Genomic DNA, 14,247 nt, shown 5'->3' with positions numbered 1-14,247 from the left:
ACACAGGCAGTGCAGGCAGTACAGTCAGTACAGACTGTACAGGCAGTGCAGGCAGACAGGCAGTACAGGCAGTACAGGCAGTGCAGGCAGTACAGGCAGTACAGGCAGTACAAGCACACAGGCAGTACAGGCAGTACAGTCAGTACAGGCAGTACAGGCACTACAAGCACACAGGCAGTGCAGGCAGTACAGGCACACAGGCAGCACAGGCAGTACAGGCACACAGGCAGTGTAGGCAGCACAGGCAGTGCAGGCAGTACAGGCAGTACAGGCACACAGGCAGTGCAGGCAGACAGGCAGTACAGGCAGTACAGGCAGTACAGGCACACAGGCAGTACAGGCACACAGGCAGTACAGTCAGTACAGCAGCAGGCAGTGCAGCCAGGCAGCAGGCAGGCCTGTCACAGGGTGCATGCGCTACGTGGAGGCGTGACAGCTGTTTCCGCTGTCATCTGTGGCTGCTGCCTAAGGAAAAAGTTTCTCCTCTGGGCAGGCTGCCCGACCAGCTTGAAGGCTCCCGGCAGCTCCTCGGCAGGCAGCCCCGAGCAGTGGGAGCAGGTAGGACATGGCTGTTCCCTGCACCTCTGTCCCCGTTGCTGCCCCCAGCACCCCCTCTTCATCTGGGACTGGCAGGGGGCATAGCAGATGGGGGCTGTCTGAGCCCCCCCATGCCCAAATCAAGGCATTTCACTGGTCCTGAGAGGGACTGGGGAGGTGGCATTGCATGTTTGGGGGGTGTCGTCACATTGTTTCCTCTCCTGCAAAGCCTCGGGGGCACAGACCTGGGTGAGCCTTGGGGACACACTCCTGTGGATTGGGGGTTCCTAGTGAGGGGAGGTGGGGGCTGGCAGTCCCTTGTCCTCTTCCAGCTCTTCTGACCCAAGTTTGCTGTGCAAGCAGCTGAGCTCCCCTGTGCTCCTCCTTGGCTCTGCGTCACTGGGTTCTTTCCACTTTGGGGTCCCTCAAGGGCTGAAGGGTGCTGAGAGGCTCTTCCACCCACTCCGAACAGAGGGACAACACTCAGACAGTTTGTGGGCAGAGGTCCCATCCCCTCCTCCAGCCCTGCTGTCGGCTGAAGGCACAGGGAAAGCAGGACCCAGCCCACAGGACTTTCCCGGAAGGGCAGCTCGGCATCTCTCACCTCTCTCTCTGCTATCTCCAAGGATTTTTCTGGGGGATTAAGGCTGCACTGACCCCACGGCAGGGGGTGGGGACTCAGTCATGGCTTCCAAGCGCCAGGCGTCCTCCTCGAAGCAGCCAGACAGCAGGGAAAAGAAGGCAAAAGGGGAAGAGGAGGACAGCACCTGGAGCTCCACCTTGGCAGCCCTGAAAACTGCTCCCAAGGAGAAGCCCCCTGCCACCATTGATAGGCTGTGCCCCCTGAGCACGGCACCGGACGCCCGGGTGAGAGCAGGGCTGAGGTACCCAGAGGGGCAGGGATGGGAGGGTGTGGGTGGGAGGGTTGGGGGAGTCCCAGAGCATCCCCTGCCCTGTTGACACAGGGTCAGCCCCAATTTTCCTTGCAGACCCCCATGTGTTCCCACTGGGACATTTCTGGACCCTCTCCTTCCCCAAACACTGCCCAGGTGCCAGCCCAGGCCGTGTCACTCGCTATAGGTCTATGAGGACTATGACTGCACCCTGAACCAGACCAACATCAGTGCCAACAACAACAAGTTCTACATCATCCAGCTCCTTGAGTGTGATGGTGCCTACAGTGTCTGGAACCGCTGGGGCCGCGTGGTGAGTCCACCCTGGCACTGCTCATCCCCTGCTCCTCAGCTGTCCCCACCCTGCCTTCGGAACCCCAAAAGCTGAGGGTGAACCTGGTGGTCCCCATCCTTTTTCCCTGGTCCCAAAGCGAGCAACCACCTGTCCTGCTATAGCCCTTTAATGGGGGGGCTTCAAGGACTTGCCCCCACATAACATGGTCAGCCTGGCTGGGGCACATGGCACCTGTCACTGCAGTGAATATGAGTGTGACAGCCCAGCAAGGAGTCCTGGGGTGTCTTCCTGAGCTGGTGGCTCAGCATGTTCCTGCTCACTGCCCCACAGCCCTGCTATCACAGCCCTCCTGGTTCCTGCCTGCTTCCACTGGCATGGGGCTGGTGGAGCAGGGATGCAGGGGAGGTCCTGACCGCTGCTGTCCACTGCTAGGGAGAGGTGGGCCAGTCCAAGCTCATACCCTGTGCCTCCCTGGAAGCTGCCAAGAAGGACTTTGAGAAGAAGTTTCGGGAGAAGACCAAGAACAGCTGGGCAACAAGGGAGAACTTCATTGCCCAGCCGGGGAAGTACACGCTCATCGAGGTGCAGCCAGGGGCTAGGCAGGAGGTGGAGGTTGCCCTCAGGGTGAGTACTGTGGGCACCCAGGGTGTCACTGTGGTGGGATGGTCCTCATCGCACTCCTGGTCCACTGAACACCACAACATCCAAGAGGGTCAGCAGGATGGGATGGGTTTTGAGGGGAGTCTGGGTGCGTGCTGGAACAGCTTGAAGGCAGAGATTTGGGGCTAATGAGTTAAAATGGAATGGGAGGGCATCCTGAATGAGAAACATGGCCTTCTGGGTGGCAGTGGCCATGGAAAGTGGAGGCAGCACCTGCCCGTTGCTCTGCTGCCCCGGGACCAGGCTCTCCTCACAGAGATGGGCAGCGCTGGTGCTGTGCTCCCACAGCCTCTCACAGGCTCGCAGCTGATGTGGGGTGTCTGCAGGTGGATGCTGTGGATGGGGACAAGGTCTGCAAGCAGCGGGTGCTGCCCTGCACCTTGGACAGAGCCACACAGGACCTGGTATCCCTCATCTTCAGCAGTGACATGTTTCGGGATGCCATGCAGACCATGAATATCGGTAGGAGGCAAGGGGTTGATGGGTGGCGTGGGCTCAGTCTGGGGGTGAGGAGAACGGAGCAGAGTTGCTGATGGATTTTAGAGCATCCCCTCTGATATCTTGGCACCTGATGGGACTGTGGACACCTCATGCTGGTTGCCCACACTTGCCCATAGTGATACTGGACATTCTTGGAAGTAGCTGTGGGGCAAGTGGGGTGGATGGGTTCACCTTGTCCTCCCCTGTAGACGTGAAGAAGATGCCTTTGGGGAAGCTGAGCAAGCACCAGATCGCGAGGGGCTTCGAGGCACTGGAGGAGCTGGAGGCAGCGCTGAGGGAGCAGCCCCCCCAGGCCGCACGCCTGGAGGAGCTCTCCTCACGCTTCTACACCATCGTGCCACACAACTTTGGACGGGCACGGCCACCCCCCATCAACTCCCCTGACCTGCTGCGTGCCAAGAAGGACATGCTGTTGGTGAGATGCCAGAGCACATAGTGGGTGGCATCCCTTCTCAGTGGGGCAGGAGCTGCTGGCAGGAGGCTGGGCTTGCCCTGGTCCCCCGGCACAGTGCCCAGTACTGGCGGTGAGGATGTCCCTGCTCTGTCCCTGCCAGGTGCTGGCCGACATTGAGGTGGCACAGAGCCTGCAGGCACAGAAAGTGAAGGAGGAGGAGGAGGAGGAGAAAGAAGTCGCTCATCCACTGGATCAGGATTACGCCCTGCTCTGCTGCCAGCTTTCCCTGCTGGACCCGGCTTCCCGGGAATACCAGGTGCTTCTTATGCCACAGTGTCCCATAATGGGAAGCAATTATGTCAGGCCTGTGGGCACCCCAAAGGTTCCTAATGTCTCAGGGGGACCGTGGGCATTGCTGGGATGGCTGCCTGGAATGACACAGCTTTTTTGCCTCCCCCTTGGCAGCTGATCCAAACCTACGTGACGCAGACTGGGCACAAACTCCGCATCCTCAACATCTGGCAGGTGGCCCGAGATGGTGAGGTGAGGAGAAGGTGATTTTCCCCATGTCACAGTGGGGAAGCCATGGTTGCACCCCAGGATTGCTTTAGGGCTTCTCCATCCAGGAGGGGATTCAGCCCAGCTGGCCAGGGCCAAACAGGCACCCCATCTCCTGCCCCTCCAGCCAGGCACTGGGGCTGGACTGGGTAGGTGGGTGGCAGTATTCCACCCCTGGGCACCCATGTCTCCCTCTGTGGAGAGCCCTTAGCTCTGCATCTCTCCAGGATGAGCGTTTCAAGGCCCATGATCTCCTGGAGCACCGGCGCCTGCTTTGGCATGGCACCAACGTGGCAGTGGTGGCAGCCATCCTGAAGAGTGGGCTGCGCATCATGCCCCACTCGGGCGGGCGTGTGGGCAAGGGCATCTACTTCGCCTCTGAGAACAGCAAATCAGCCTGCTATGGTGAGGGTCCTGGGATGGGCAGGGCTGCTCATGATGCCCACAGGGTCTGTGTGAGCCTGGCTGCCTTTGCATACCCCCTGCCAGGCAGCTGTGGGCATGCCAAGCCCACGACTGGTCCCTGTGTCCCAGCATGGCCTGGGCACAACCAGATGGGAACACCAGGGATGGTGCTATCATCCCCATCCCTTTCTCCCATGGCAGTGGGCTGTACATCTAAGAAGGTTGGCATCATGTTTCTGACGGAGGTGGCCCTGGGCAAGCCCTATCGTATCACCCGCGATGACCCCACGCTGTGTCAGCCACCTGCTGGCTATGACAGTGTCCTGGCCTGTGGCCAGACAGAGCCAGGTGAGCCTGGGGCAGGAGCGGTGTGGTAGCTGTGGGCCTGTGGTGGGCACAGGGCATGGGGGGAGAGAGGCCAGATCTCAGGTTTGATGTGTTGGTGGGGTGCCTTCTGGCCCAGATCCTGCACAGGATGAGGAGGTGCTGCTGGATGGCAAGAAGGTGCTGGTGTGCCAGGGCAAGCCCATCCCCATGCCTGCCTACAAGGACTCCTCCTTCAGCCAGAGCGAGTACCTCATCTACCAGGAAAGCCAGTGCCGGATCCGCTACCTTGTCCAGCTCCACTTCTGAGGGTGCCTGGGAGCACCGTGGCCCTGGGCCAGCACCAGCTGGTGGCACCCATCAGCCCAGAGCACAGCGATCTGGACACTCCGGCCACCCCACCTGGGGCTTGGCAAGGGACAGGCTGGCATGGGGACGGAGCTTGCTTTGGCTGTGAATAAAAGCACCGTGCCTTGCATCGAGCAGTGCTCTTGCTTTCCTGCCCAGCAAGGCAGGTGTGTTATAGGGAAGGGTGTCAGTGGGTCGCTGAAGGGATGGCACGGGTGGCTCTGGAGGGGCCAAAGCCTTCAGATGAAAGCTGGTGTCTTTGAGAGCTAGCTGCTCTTGTCACGTTAGCAAGGCATGTGGCTCATGCCCACCCCGTGGCATCAGAGCTACAGAGGATGAGCCAGATCTGCTGCCCTGCGTGGGCATGGAGGAATTAATCCATCCATCCTGAGGGTGAGTGCCCGTCTGGTTCCTGACACCTGACCTCCCTCTAGTGCCATGCCTGCTGTCCTGCCTCAGCCTGGCACCCATGCCAAGCCCTTCTCTGTGCTCACGTGTGCCCCTTGTTCGGGTGCTCAGGCTGCCAGGGAAGGGCAACTCGCAGCTGTGTTACCCCGATGCCCCATGAGTATCCATGTGCCAGTGGAGATGATTTGCTGCAGACCTGCCTGTAGCTCTGTCCCTTGAGCCCCAGGGACCTGAGGGCTGAGTTGTTCCTCTGGAAGGACCAGGCCTGGTGGAGTGGGTGGCCATTCTTGGGGGGCACAGGGCTCAGGGACCCCGGTCCCCCCTTCCTGAGCCCCTGCCGGCTGCTAGGACCCAGCAGCTGTCCCCGTGGGACTGCCACGGGTGCAGGCAGTGCAGGCAGCGCTGGGAGTGACAGCTGGTGCCATCCGCAGCTGGCGGGCTGCAGGCAAACAGGATGACGAGCGGGTGACGGGAGCGGGGAAGGGGGAGCGTGGCCTCACACAGGGCCGGCAGCCCCGGTTCTGCTGCGGGAGCAACACCAGCAAGAGGGACCCCAGTGAGGAGAGGAGCATCACCCATCTCCCCAGGAGCAAAGGTGCGCTGAATCCCACCCACCCCAGGTTCCCCTGTGGCCAGAGCAAGAGGGTTGGGACAGGCAAGTTGTGCTGTCCCTCCTTGGGACATACTGGTGCCATTGGAGAGGGGGACGGGGTGTCAGGCTGGCATGGGTGCCCACAGGTTCTAGCAATGCTATCCCCGGCCAGCTTGTGGACAGCCTGGGTGCCAGCTGTGGGACAGCCAGGGTGCTATGACTTCTCTGGCTACCTCTCCCTCCTCCAGCACCTTAGAGGTGTGCTGGTTGTCTCTGTGTTTCTCTGTGGCTCTTCTCCATTTTGGTTCTTTTCCTTCACACCCTGCTCCCCATCCCAACAGGCAAGGAGAAGGTAGCAGCCATGGTTGTGGTGGGGTTACCCTCTCTGGGACACAGGAGAAGAGCCCTTGCTGCCCAGGCACCAGAACTGCTGGCTTAGCCCTGGAGGGGGATGGCAAGCCAGACGGGGTCAAACACCACGGACAGCCTAGAGCTGCTCTCCATCCCCAAGCACTCCATTGCCCAGGAGGTGGTGGGCCTCTTCTGCATGATCCTGCTCACCCTCACCGCCCTGGTGGCAAACATCGTGGTGATGGTCATCATCCTCAAAACACCCCTTTTCAGGAAGTTCATCTTCGTCTGCCACCTCTGTGTGGTCAATCTTCTCTCAGCCATTTTCCTCATGCCCCTGGGGATCATCTCCAGCTCCTCCTGCTTCAACAGGGTGATCTACAGCATTGCTGAGTGCAAGGCCGTGATATTCCTGAATATCTGCTTCATCAGTGCCTCCATTCTCACCATCTCTATCATCAGTGTGGAGCGGTACTACTACATCGTCCACCCCTTGAGGTATGAGGTCAAGATGACCATCAGGCTGGCAGTGGCTGGAGTGATTTTCGTTTGGGTCAAGTCTGTTCTCATCACTGTCTTGGCACTGGTGGCGTGGCCTCACGGTAATGGGGCCACCAGCGCCAGCCGCTGCACAGTCTACTGGAGCCCCGGGGCCCACAAGAAGGTTTTTGTGATCCTCTTCAGCATCACCTGCTTCATTCTGCCCACCATCATTATCCTTGCTGTCTACTCCAGCATCTACCGCGTGGCCCGGACTGCATCCCTGCAGCAGGCGCCTGTGCCGGCACAGGCAGTTGCACCCAGACACCGATGTGATTCCATCGCCAGCCAAGTGACCATCCTCACTGCCAGGATCCTGATGCTGCCCAGGCTGATCCCAGATCGCCTTCTGGGAAGCAACAAGGCCATCCTCACCTTGCTCCTCATTGTGGGACAGTTCTTGTGCTGCTGGCTGCCTTTCTTTGCTTTCCACTTGCACTCCTCTGTCACTGTTGGCACTCTGGGTGGTGGGCATGGGGAGATGGTGGTCACCTGGATTGCCTACTCCTCCTTTGCCATTAATCCTTTCTTCTACGGGTTGCTGAACCGCCAAATCCGTGAGGAGCTGGCCCGGCTCCGGCGCAGCTGTCTTAACCGTCCACTGGGTCAGGAGCTCTGTCTTTCCATCTCAGAGGCTTCTGTTCAGGAAAACTTCTTGCAGTTCCTCCAGAGAGCAACTTGCACACTGGAGACCCACACCAGCTGCATCAGCCCCAGCCCCAGGAACAGGCTGGACCAGACCACAGCGGGCTTCCCCACCCCAGGTCAAGTTCCTGAAGAGAGCAGCTGAGAAGGAGGCTCTGTTCCACTGTGCTGGGCAGGAGACCTGCCAGGGACCTGTCAGACCTGCTTGGACCCAATCTCTTGGATTTGGGGGAGTCCTTGTTCAGGTTTTACCTCTTCTCTGAGCTTGTGCTGGAAGATGGTTTGTCTCTGTGTTTCTCTGTGGCTCTTCTCCATTTTGGTTCTTTCCCTTCACACCCTGCTCCCCATGCCAACAGGCAAGGAGAAGGTAGCAGTCATGGTTGTGGTGGAAGAAGGCAAGGAGAAGGTAGCAGATCTGGGGAAGTCACATCTCTCTTCTGCAGGCTGGAATTGTCTCCGGCTCCACCAGCACAGCCCAGTTCCATGGATGGGCTCTCCTCAAGACATGGAATGCTAAGGGGCTCCTGCACAGGGGCAGGGACACCTCCATCTCCACTGCCCTGCTGGGAGCTCTCCTGGCCAGTGGGAAAGAGCAGATGTCCCTTGCATTCTACCCAGGAGCAATGTTCCAGCTAATGCCACTAACACCAGTAACACCAGGGCCCCGAGCCCCCTGCTGAGCCTGGATGGCAGGCATGAAGACCTCCATCCTTGACTGTTTAACCCAAAACTAATGTCTGTGTGGAGGAGCTCCTGCTCCCTATAACACTGATCAGGAGGACACACTCACAGGGCTGGCTCTGGCTGTGTCACTGTTTGTCCTGCTGGCATGGCAGCATGCAATGCCCATGGCCATGCCTGGCCATGCCCTCTGTCCCCCTTAGCTGGCAGTGATCACCCCCCTGGGGGGGAACTGGCTGTCCGGGGGTCCATGCCAGGCTGTTTATGGACACAGCTGCCCAGCTGAAGCCCGGCCAGCAGTGCCACGTGCCAGCCAAACCGGGCTGCTGGCCAAGGGCACACTGGGATGGACATGGTGACACAGGCTGGTGGGGGGTGGCTGTGTGGGGTGCCCCAGGGCAGCAGCAGCTGGGCAGATGGGATCAGGAGCTGCTGTTCCCCTTCAGTCTCATTGCTTTTGAAGGGCTTGGGGACACTCTCATGGGGTCCCCAGTGCTAGAAAGAGGACTGGACCCTTTTGGGGAAGGCTGCGGGGGTACATCACCCCCAGCCCACCCACAAAGGTCCCAGGGATGGTGTTGGCATGGTGGGTTGGAGATGTCCCTTCTCCAGTAGTAACTGTAGGCCTGAGGGAAAACTGCCCTATGGCCTCTCTAACTTCCCTGTGGCAGGGAGGGGCTCCAGGAAGACCCCCAGAGAGATGGGGCTGAAGGCCAGCATCCCCTCCTAGACACAGGGATGCCCTTCCAGCCACCACCCAAGTACCCAGGAGCTGGGGCCACCCCTGTTTTGGGGGAAGTCTCTATCCAGGGTGGGGAATATTATTATTATTTTTGTTCTTATTGTTATTTTCTTGTAAATTTTATCTTTTTATTAAACCATTGATAAGTTACAAAGGAGGAAAAAATATAGACTCATATATATACAGCATTTCCAAGCCAGCAGGGACTGGCTCTTGGATGGGGTTGCTGGGAGGCGATTGCCCCAGGGTGGCCCAGCAAGGGCCCCCCACCAGAGCCAGTGGAGGGGGGACTCCTGGAGAGGCCAGGCAGTCCTCATCCAGTGGGACCTGGCTTTTGGGTGCCAGATGGAGTGTGGGCGTGAGCAGGATGGCAGGGCAGGCAGGGTGAGGAGCAGGAGGCAGGGGTCCCACACCAGCACAGGGCACTGGGAGAAGGGACCCTAGGCCGGCAGGGATAGGCTCCCACCCATTACCAGGACACATGGTCTCTGTGCAGAAAATCAGGGAGGGGGGCACAGCGCTGCTGGGACGAGCAGCAGGCAATGAAACAGCCCCTTCCTCCAGCGGGCATCACCACCAGGAAGACCCTTCCCTTCCCTGGGGTGGGGGATATGGGGCACCTGGCAGAGGCTGAGGTCAGGGTGGGTGATGGGAAGGTGTCCTTGCTACTGAGGAGCACCCTGGACCCCCTGACCCACCCACCACTGGGGTTCAGTAGGGCGAGAACTTCTGCCGGTCAGCTTTCTTGGTGCCGTTGGCTGCCGAGATCTTGGTCGTGTAAGTGGTGGTGCCGCCATTGGGACCTGCCATGGAGGATGGGGACAGTGCCAGGAAGGACACCGGCTTCAGGCCAATGAAGTTGGAGAGGGAGATGGCGTAGGGGGTGCCCAGCAGGGCTGGGGGGGCTGGGGCAACGGCGGGAAGTGCTGCACCGGAGCCTGGGGCAAGGGGCTGGGAGAAGCCCATGCCGAGGTCCATGGAGCCAGGGCCTGGTGGCACCTGGGAGGTAGATTTAGCCGTCTCTAAGCTGGGGAAGCAAGAGAGAAGGATGATGGTGAGTACCATGGTGACAGAGTGGTTCTCCCACCACGTGAGGGTGCAGGAAGCACGTGCCCCATCCTTTCTGGCACGTCTCCATGGCACATCCTGGGTATCCCACTGAGCAGGATTAAAAAGCTGGGGCTCAAATCTGGTGGGTCTCGGGTCCTGCACCTACCGCCTCAGGATCTCAAAGCACCACCCCGCTCATCCTTCCTGAGGATGCTGTGGTGGGGGTATCCTCCAAAAGCTGCCTTGGGGTGCTGGAGAAGTGCCACCCCGCACTAGCACCCAGCATGAGTCCCTCCCAGGCTGACACCTACCAGGCTGTGATGAGGTACTGAGCCAGGGTGATGCTGACAGGGGTCCCTGTGATGGTCACATGCCGCTCACTGGAGCCCTCGGTCTGGTTGCCAATCTTGATATGGGCGCCCGACATCTGCCTGATCTCGCTGATCTTGCTGCCGTGCCGGCCGATGATGCAGCCGATGAGCTGAAGGGGCAGGGATGGGGTGAGCCAGAAGCAGCCAGAGCAGTCTTGCCAAGCAGGGAGCTCCCAGGGGTTCACCCGGACACATCCTACACCTCAGAGGGTTGGTGAAACTGTGGAAGGTGCTGGGAGGGCAGGTCACTGCTTTCCTTGGGCAAACCTTGCTTTTGGTCTCACTCAAGTCCCTCTAGCTGGCATTGTGCCACATGTCAAGGCCATTCCTTGGCATTGGCCAAACCCTTTCCCCCTGCCCTGTGTTTCAGTTTCCCTTTTCTTCTGCCCCAGTTACTCCCTCCTGCTCCTAAGCTCTGGCAGAGCCTCCACTGTGTGGGCCAGTGGGTGCTGGCCTCTGCAAAGTGCCTCTGGGATGGGACACATGGGTGGGGACAAGCTGTGGTCCCCCTTGTCATTCCCAGACCAATACATACGTCGTTGGGCACCAGGAACTCCTGGGAGCTGCTCTGGGAGCTGGCATCCAGACCTGGAGAGAGAGACAGGGATGTTAGCAATGGGGGGGGCAGGTCTCCAGTAACTCTGTGCCCCTACCCCAGCCCCATACTGGGGTGGTCAGCGGCTCTGGGGACAAAACTGGAGGATCCCTGGGGAGAGGCAGGGAGGACAGGACATAGACAAGTCATAATTTGGTGCTGGTGCTCTCTCACTGCAGGACTGGGGACCACTGGTGGGTGCAGGGACCCCAGGAAAACAATGACAGGGTTGTGCTGGGGGGGGAGGCCGAACACCCGCCGGGGGGGGCTGGGACTGGGAAGGGTGCAGAGGATGGAAACCCCTTCATCAGGGCCAGGTGTCAGGGTGGATCAGGAGAGGCACCCACACCCCCAGCCTTGGGGGGAGCATGGGAGATGCTCACCTGGCATCATGGTGGGTGCATGGCCCAGGGGGGCAAAGGGAAGTGCGTGCCCTGACAGCTGCTGCAGCTTTGTCACCTGCCCAGGCAGTGCAAAGAGGAGGAAGGTGGTGTTAGGGGTGATGGCAGAGGGTCCCCTGTGCCCCAGTGCCTCCCAAGACAGGCATTACCAGCAGCACCCATCCTGGTGGGCACAGACCCCGTTGCTACAGGGACAGACTCACCTCTGCAGGAGAGACCCCACTGTACTGGCCCTGCATGGAGAAGCCCTGGGGAGAGAAAAAAGGGGCATCAGTGGGGAGCCAGGTGGGGACCATTGTCTCAGGTCACTCCCCCCTGGGACAGAGAGACTACCCTGAGCCCACCAGAGTTTCCCCTTGCTGTCAGAGGCTGCCCCCCTGGCCACCTCATGCCCTTGGAGATGCTGTGGCCTCTTACCTGATTGGCAGAGAGCAGGATGGTGCCCAGGGAGAGACCAGGGTGGTAGGGTATGGTGGCCCCCTTCGGAGGCGACTGGAGACAGAAGGAAGGAGGTGGAGGAGATGAGAGATGAAGCTGAATGCCCCTGTAGCCCCAAGGACCCTCTGCCCCTTTATGCCTCCAGCAAGCTGGGCATAGCCCCCAGCACCATGAAGGCATGGTGCTCCTACGGGTTTCCACACAGGGGGACCCTGGTGTTTGGGTCCAGATGGGCATGGGAAGCCTTGGGGAGGGGGAGGTGGGTAGCAGATGCCCCCTGGGCTGGGCATGGGGCTTGGCGGGTACCTCCAGGATGACAGCGCAGATCTGCCTCACGCACTGGATGATGGTGTCTGGCACCCCCGAGACGGTGACAGCCCGTTCAGTGGAGTTGGGCAGCAAGTCACCAGCCACCTGCACCTGTGCCCCTGTGCTCTGCAGGAAGCAAAGAGAGATGCTGGCATCCTCCAACCACTCCCTGCCAGGGCTCAGCACCTCACACCTCCCCTGTCCCCCTCCTGAGCCCCCAGGGACCATTGCAGGACCTGCAGGGTGGTGCTCCCTCTCCTGCATCACCTCCCCCAGCCCCTGTGGGACTGTGGCAGCCCCCACACCCAGGGCTCTGTGCCTCCAGGGGAAGAAGGGGATCCCACATCCAGGCTGCCCTCAGCCTCACCTCCCGGATCTCCCGGATCTTAGCTCCCGCCTTGCCGATGAGGGAACCGCATTGGCTGGCCGGGATGACGAGGCGCAGGGTCACGGGTGCTCTGCCTGCTGACACCCCATCGCCCCCTGCTCCCAGGTCCTGTGAGGGATGTGGGTTGCAGCGTCAGACCCCCAGGATCCCGCAGGTGTGGGGGCACCTGGCGGGGATGTAGGAGGGCTGTCTACCTCCTCCAGCTTGAAGGCGATCATGGAGACAGCGCGGAAGACGGCATCGGTGGAGCCGGTGATCGTGGTGATGCGCTCAGGGCAGGACCCTTCCGAGATAGTGATGCGTGCGCTGCTCTGGGGACAGTGTCACACCCCATTAGGGATGTCACAAGCCCTGTGCTTCATTACTTCTCCCAGGGGTAGCCTCATAGGGGAAGATTGATGCCTTCAAGCCTGAGCCTTCCCCTTCCCACCTGCCCCAGGCAACTTTCCCTGGGGTGCCGCTTTGTTTTCCCTGGTTCCACCTGGGATTTAGGGGGCCAGGCACATGGGAGCCACCAGGTATAGGCCCAACAGGCAGCAGGACCTGGCAGCCCATCAGCATGCCCTTACCTGCTCTCGTATCCTCTTAACAGTCTCTCCTTTCTGCAGGTAAAGGAACAGGGTGGGTGGTCAGGTCCAGGGGAGCCAAGGGCTGGCAACACACAGGACCCCAAATCTTACCTTGCCGATGATGCTGCCGATCTCCTGAAAAGGCAGACAAGAGAGGCACTGTCAGCAGGCAGCTCCCTGCCTGCCACATCCCTCCTCTGCCCACAGCCTGGCAACAGGCAGACCTTGCCCTAGGGACACTGGGTGACACTGGGGCATGGGAATGTGCCCCTCCCTGGCCTAGGATGGGGAAAGAAATCCTTCTGGGAATGCTATTCCCAGGAGAGACTGGGAGCAGGGGAAGAAAACAGGGCATGGTGAGGAGCTGGAGCTCCAACATGGCCCCTCACCCCAGGCATCACTGACCCCCCAGTGGCACTGAGCCCCCTGCCATTACCTTGCCGTGCATGAGCATGCGGAGGGTCAGGGTGATGCTGAGCTCCGTCTCCTCAGGACTGCCGCCCATGCCACTGGCTCCGTCCGGCGATGCCATGGCGGGAGGGCGAGATGAGTCTGTGGGACATGGTGGTCTTCAGACAGGGGGGATGCCCCAGCTAGCCCCCCACCCCCAGATCTGCAGCTTGAAAATCCTACAGCTGGGAAATGGGGAAACTGAGGCAGGGGCAGCACTGTGCCCTGCTCTGGCAGGGGAGGTTCACATGGCCCCATGGCACCCCACGGGCACCCTGCACCCCCAAAAGGGACCCGCTGCTGTGTGTCTGCCTGAGCTGCCTTCAGTCTGTCTCACGTAAAGCCAGGAACTGGATGGGTACAGGGGAAAGCGGCAAGGTGTGTGGAGCATGGCTGTAGGATAGGATTCTGTTTGCAGACGCTTGCTGGAGTGGGGAGAGCAGAGGTGGCCTGGGTGATCTCACAGGCTATGCAAACCACCTTCTTTCTCCTCCTTCCTTCCCCCTGCCCATGTGCAAAACCCCCGGGGAAACTGAGGCAAGCTCCCTGATTGGGACCACCCCAACCAAACGACAGCATGATGCCCATTGACTGATGCCGCTGCACCCTGTCCCTTCCCAGAGCACCCCAGGGCCCCCCCGGACCCTGTTCCCGGGTGGCCGTGGGCGGCCAGTGCCCCTGGGAGGAGGACAATTACTGCGTGTCCAGGCCCGGGTGGGCGGCTGCGGCACCGCTGGCTCCCGGCGAGCTGGGCGATGCCAAGCAGCTTTGAAACAAAGCACCCGTGTTGGGGCTGGGGCCG

General features: G+C 60.3%; 3 protein-coding genes across 5 annotated transcripts in view; 2 read left to right on the top strand and 1 right to left on the bottom strand.

Moving 5' to 3' along the window:
- Nucleotides 1–422: 422 nt before the first annotated feature.
- PARP3 (poly(ADP-ribose) polymerase family member 3) lies at nt 423–5,045 on the top strand. Its single transcript, XM_042019879.1, has 11 exons — nt 423–558; nt 1,164–1,404; nt 1,618–1,743; nt 2,158–2,349; nt 2,712–2,847; nt 3,075–3,301; nt 3,441–3,596; nt 3,746–3,823; nt 4,066–4,243; nt 4,445–4,591; nt 4,707–5,045. The coding sequence occupies exons 2-11, from the start codon at nt 1,222–1,224 to the stop codon at nt 4,874–4,876; spliced, it is 1,593 nt and encodes a 530-aa protein (XP_041875813.1). The 5' UTR covers nt 423–558; nt 1,164–1,221; the 3' UTR covers nt 4,877–5,045.
- Nucleotides 5,046–5,146: 101 nt separating this feature from the next.
- LOC121660550 (probable G-protein coupled receptor) lies at nt 5,147–9,028 on the top strand. The gene is made up of 2 exons (XM_042019940.1): nt 5,147–5,918; nt 6,257–9,028. The coding sequence occupies exon 2, from the start codon at nt 6,367–6,369 to the stop codon at nt 7,594–7,596; it is 1,230 nt and encodes a 409-aa protein (XP_041875874.1). The 5' UTR covers nt 5,147–5,918; nt 6,257–6,366; the 3' UTR covers nt 7,597–9,028.
- The window catches only part of PCBP4 (poly(rC) binding protein 4), a 6,520-nt gene continuing 1,250 nt past the window's right edge, over nt 8,978–14,247 (bottom strand). Inside the window, exons 2-13 of one of the 3 annotated variants that reach the window (XM_042019912.1) lie at nt 13,432–13,547; nt 13,107–13,130; nt 12,996–13,028; nt 12,621–12,737; nt 12,406–12,534; nt 12,036–12,164; nt 11,709–11,783; nt 11,495–11,539; nt 11,274–11,349; nt 10,831–10,883; nt 10,236–10,405; nt 8,978–9,901 (exon numbers count right to left, since the gene is read on the bottom strand). In XM_042019912.1, the coding sequence (XP_041875846.1) occupies nt 9,586–9,901; nt 10,236–10,405; nt 10,831–10,883; nt 11,274–11,349; nt 11,495–11,539; nt 11,709–11,783; nt 12,036–12,164; nt 12,406–12,534; nt 12,621–12,737; nt 12,996–13,028; nt 13,107–13,130; nt 13,432–13,527 (1,263 nt within the window). In that variant the 5' untranslated portion in view covers nt 13,528–13,547 and the 3' untranslated portion in view covers nt 8,978–9,585. Of the gene's footprint in view, nt 9,902–10,235; nt 10,406–10,830; nt 10,884–11,273; nt 11,350–11,494; nt 11,540–11,708; nt 11,784–12,035; nt 12,165–12,405; nt 12,535–12,620; nt 12,738–12,995; nt 13,029–13,106; nt 13,131–13,431; nt 13,548–14,247 lie in introns of those variants that run through there. The other 2 variants (XM_042019929.1, XM_042019920.1) reach the window with 2 other exon arrangements.

This window comes from Corvus kubaryi, unplaced genomic scaffold (genome assembly GCF_017639235.1).
Source record: "Corvus kubaryi isolate FWS band 111438036 unplaced genomic scaffold, C.kubaryi_AGA036_p1.0 124, whole genome shotgun sequence".
Classification (NCBI taxonomy): domain Eukaryota; kingdom Metazoa; phylum Chordata; class Aves; order Passeriformes; family Corvidae; genus Corvus; species Corvus kubaryi.
This window is presented reverse-complemented; position numbering and strand designations above follow the sequence as displayed.

Excerpts from the sequence above, each read along its gene's own strand:
- PARP3 (XM_042019879.1), top strand. The coding sequence starts at position 1,222 with ATGGCTTCCAAGCGCCAGGCGTCCTCCTCGAAGCAGCCAGACAGCAGG. Across the intron at positions 2,350-2,711 it reads AGGTGGAGGTTGCCCTCAGG|GTGGATGCTGTGGATGGGGA; the intron begins GTGAGTACTGTG and ends GGGTGTCTGCAG. Across the intron at positions 3,302-3,440 it reads CCAAGAAGGACATGCTGTTG|GTGCTGGCCGACATTGAGGT; the intron begins GTGAGATGCCAG and ends TGTCCCTGCCAG.
- LOC121660550 (XM_042019940.1), top strand. The coding sequence starts at position 6,367 with ATGGCAAGCCAGACGGGGTCAAACACCACGGACAGCCTAGAGCTGCTC.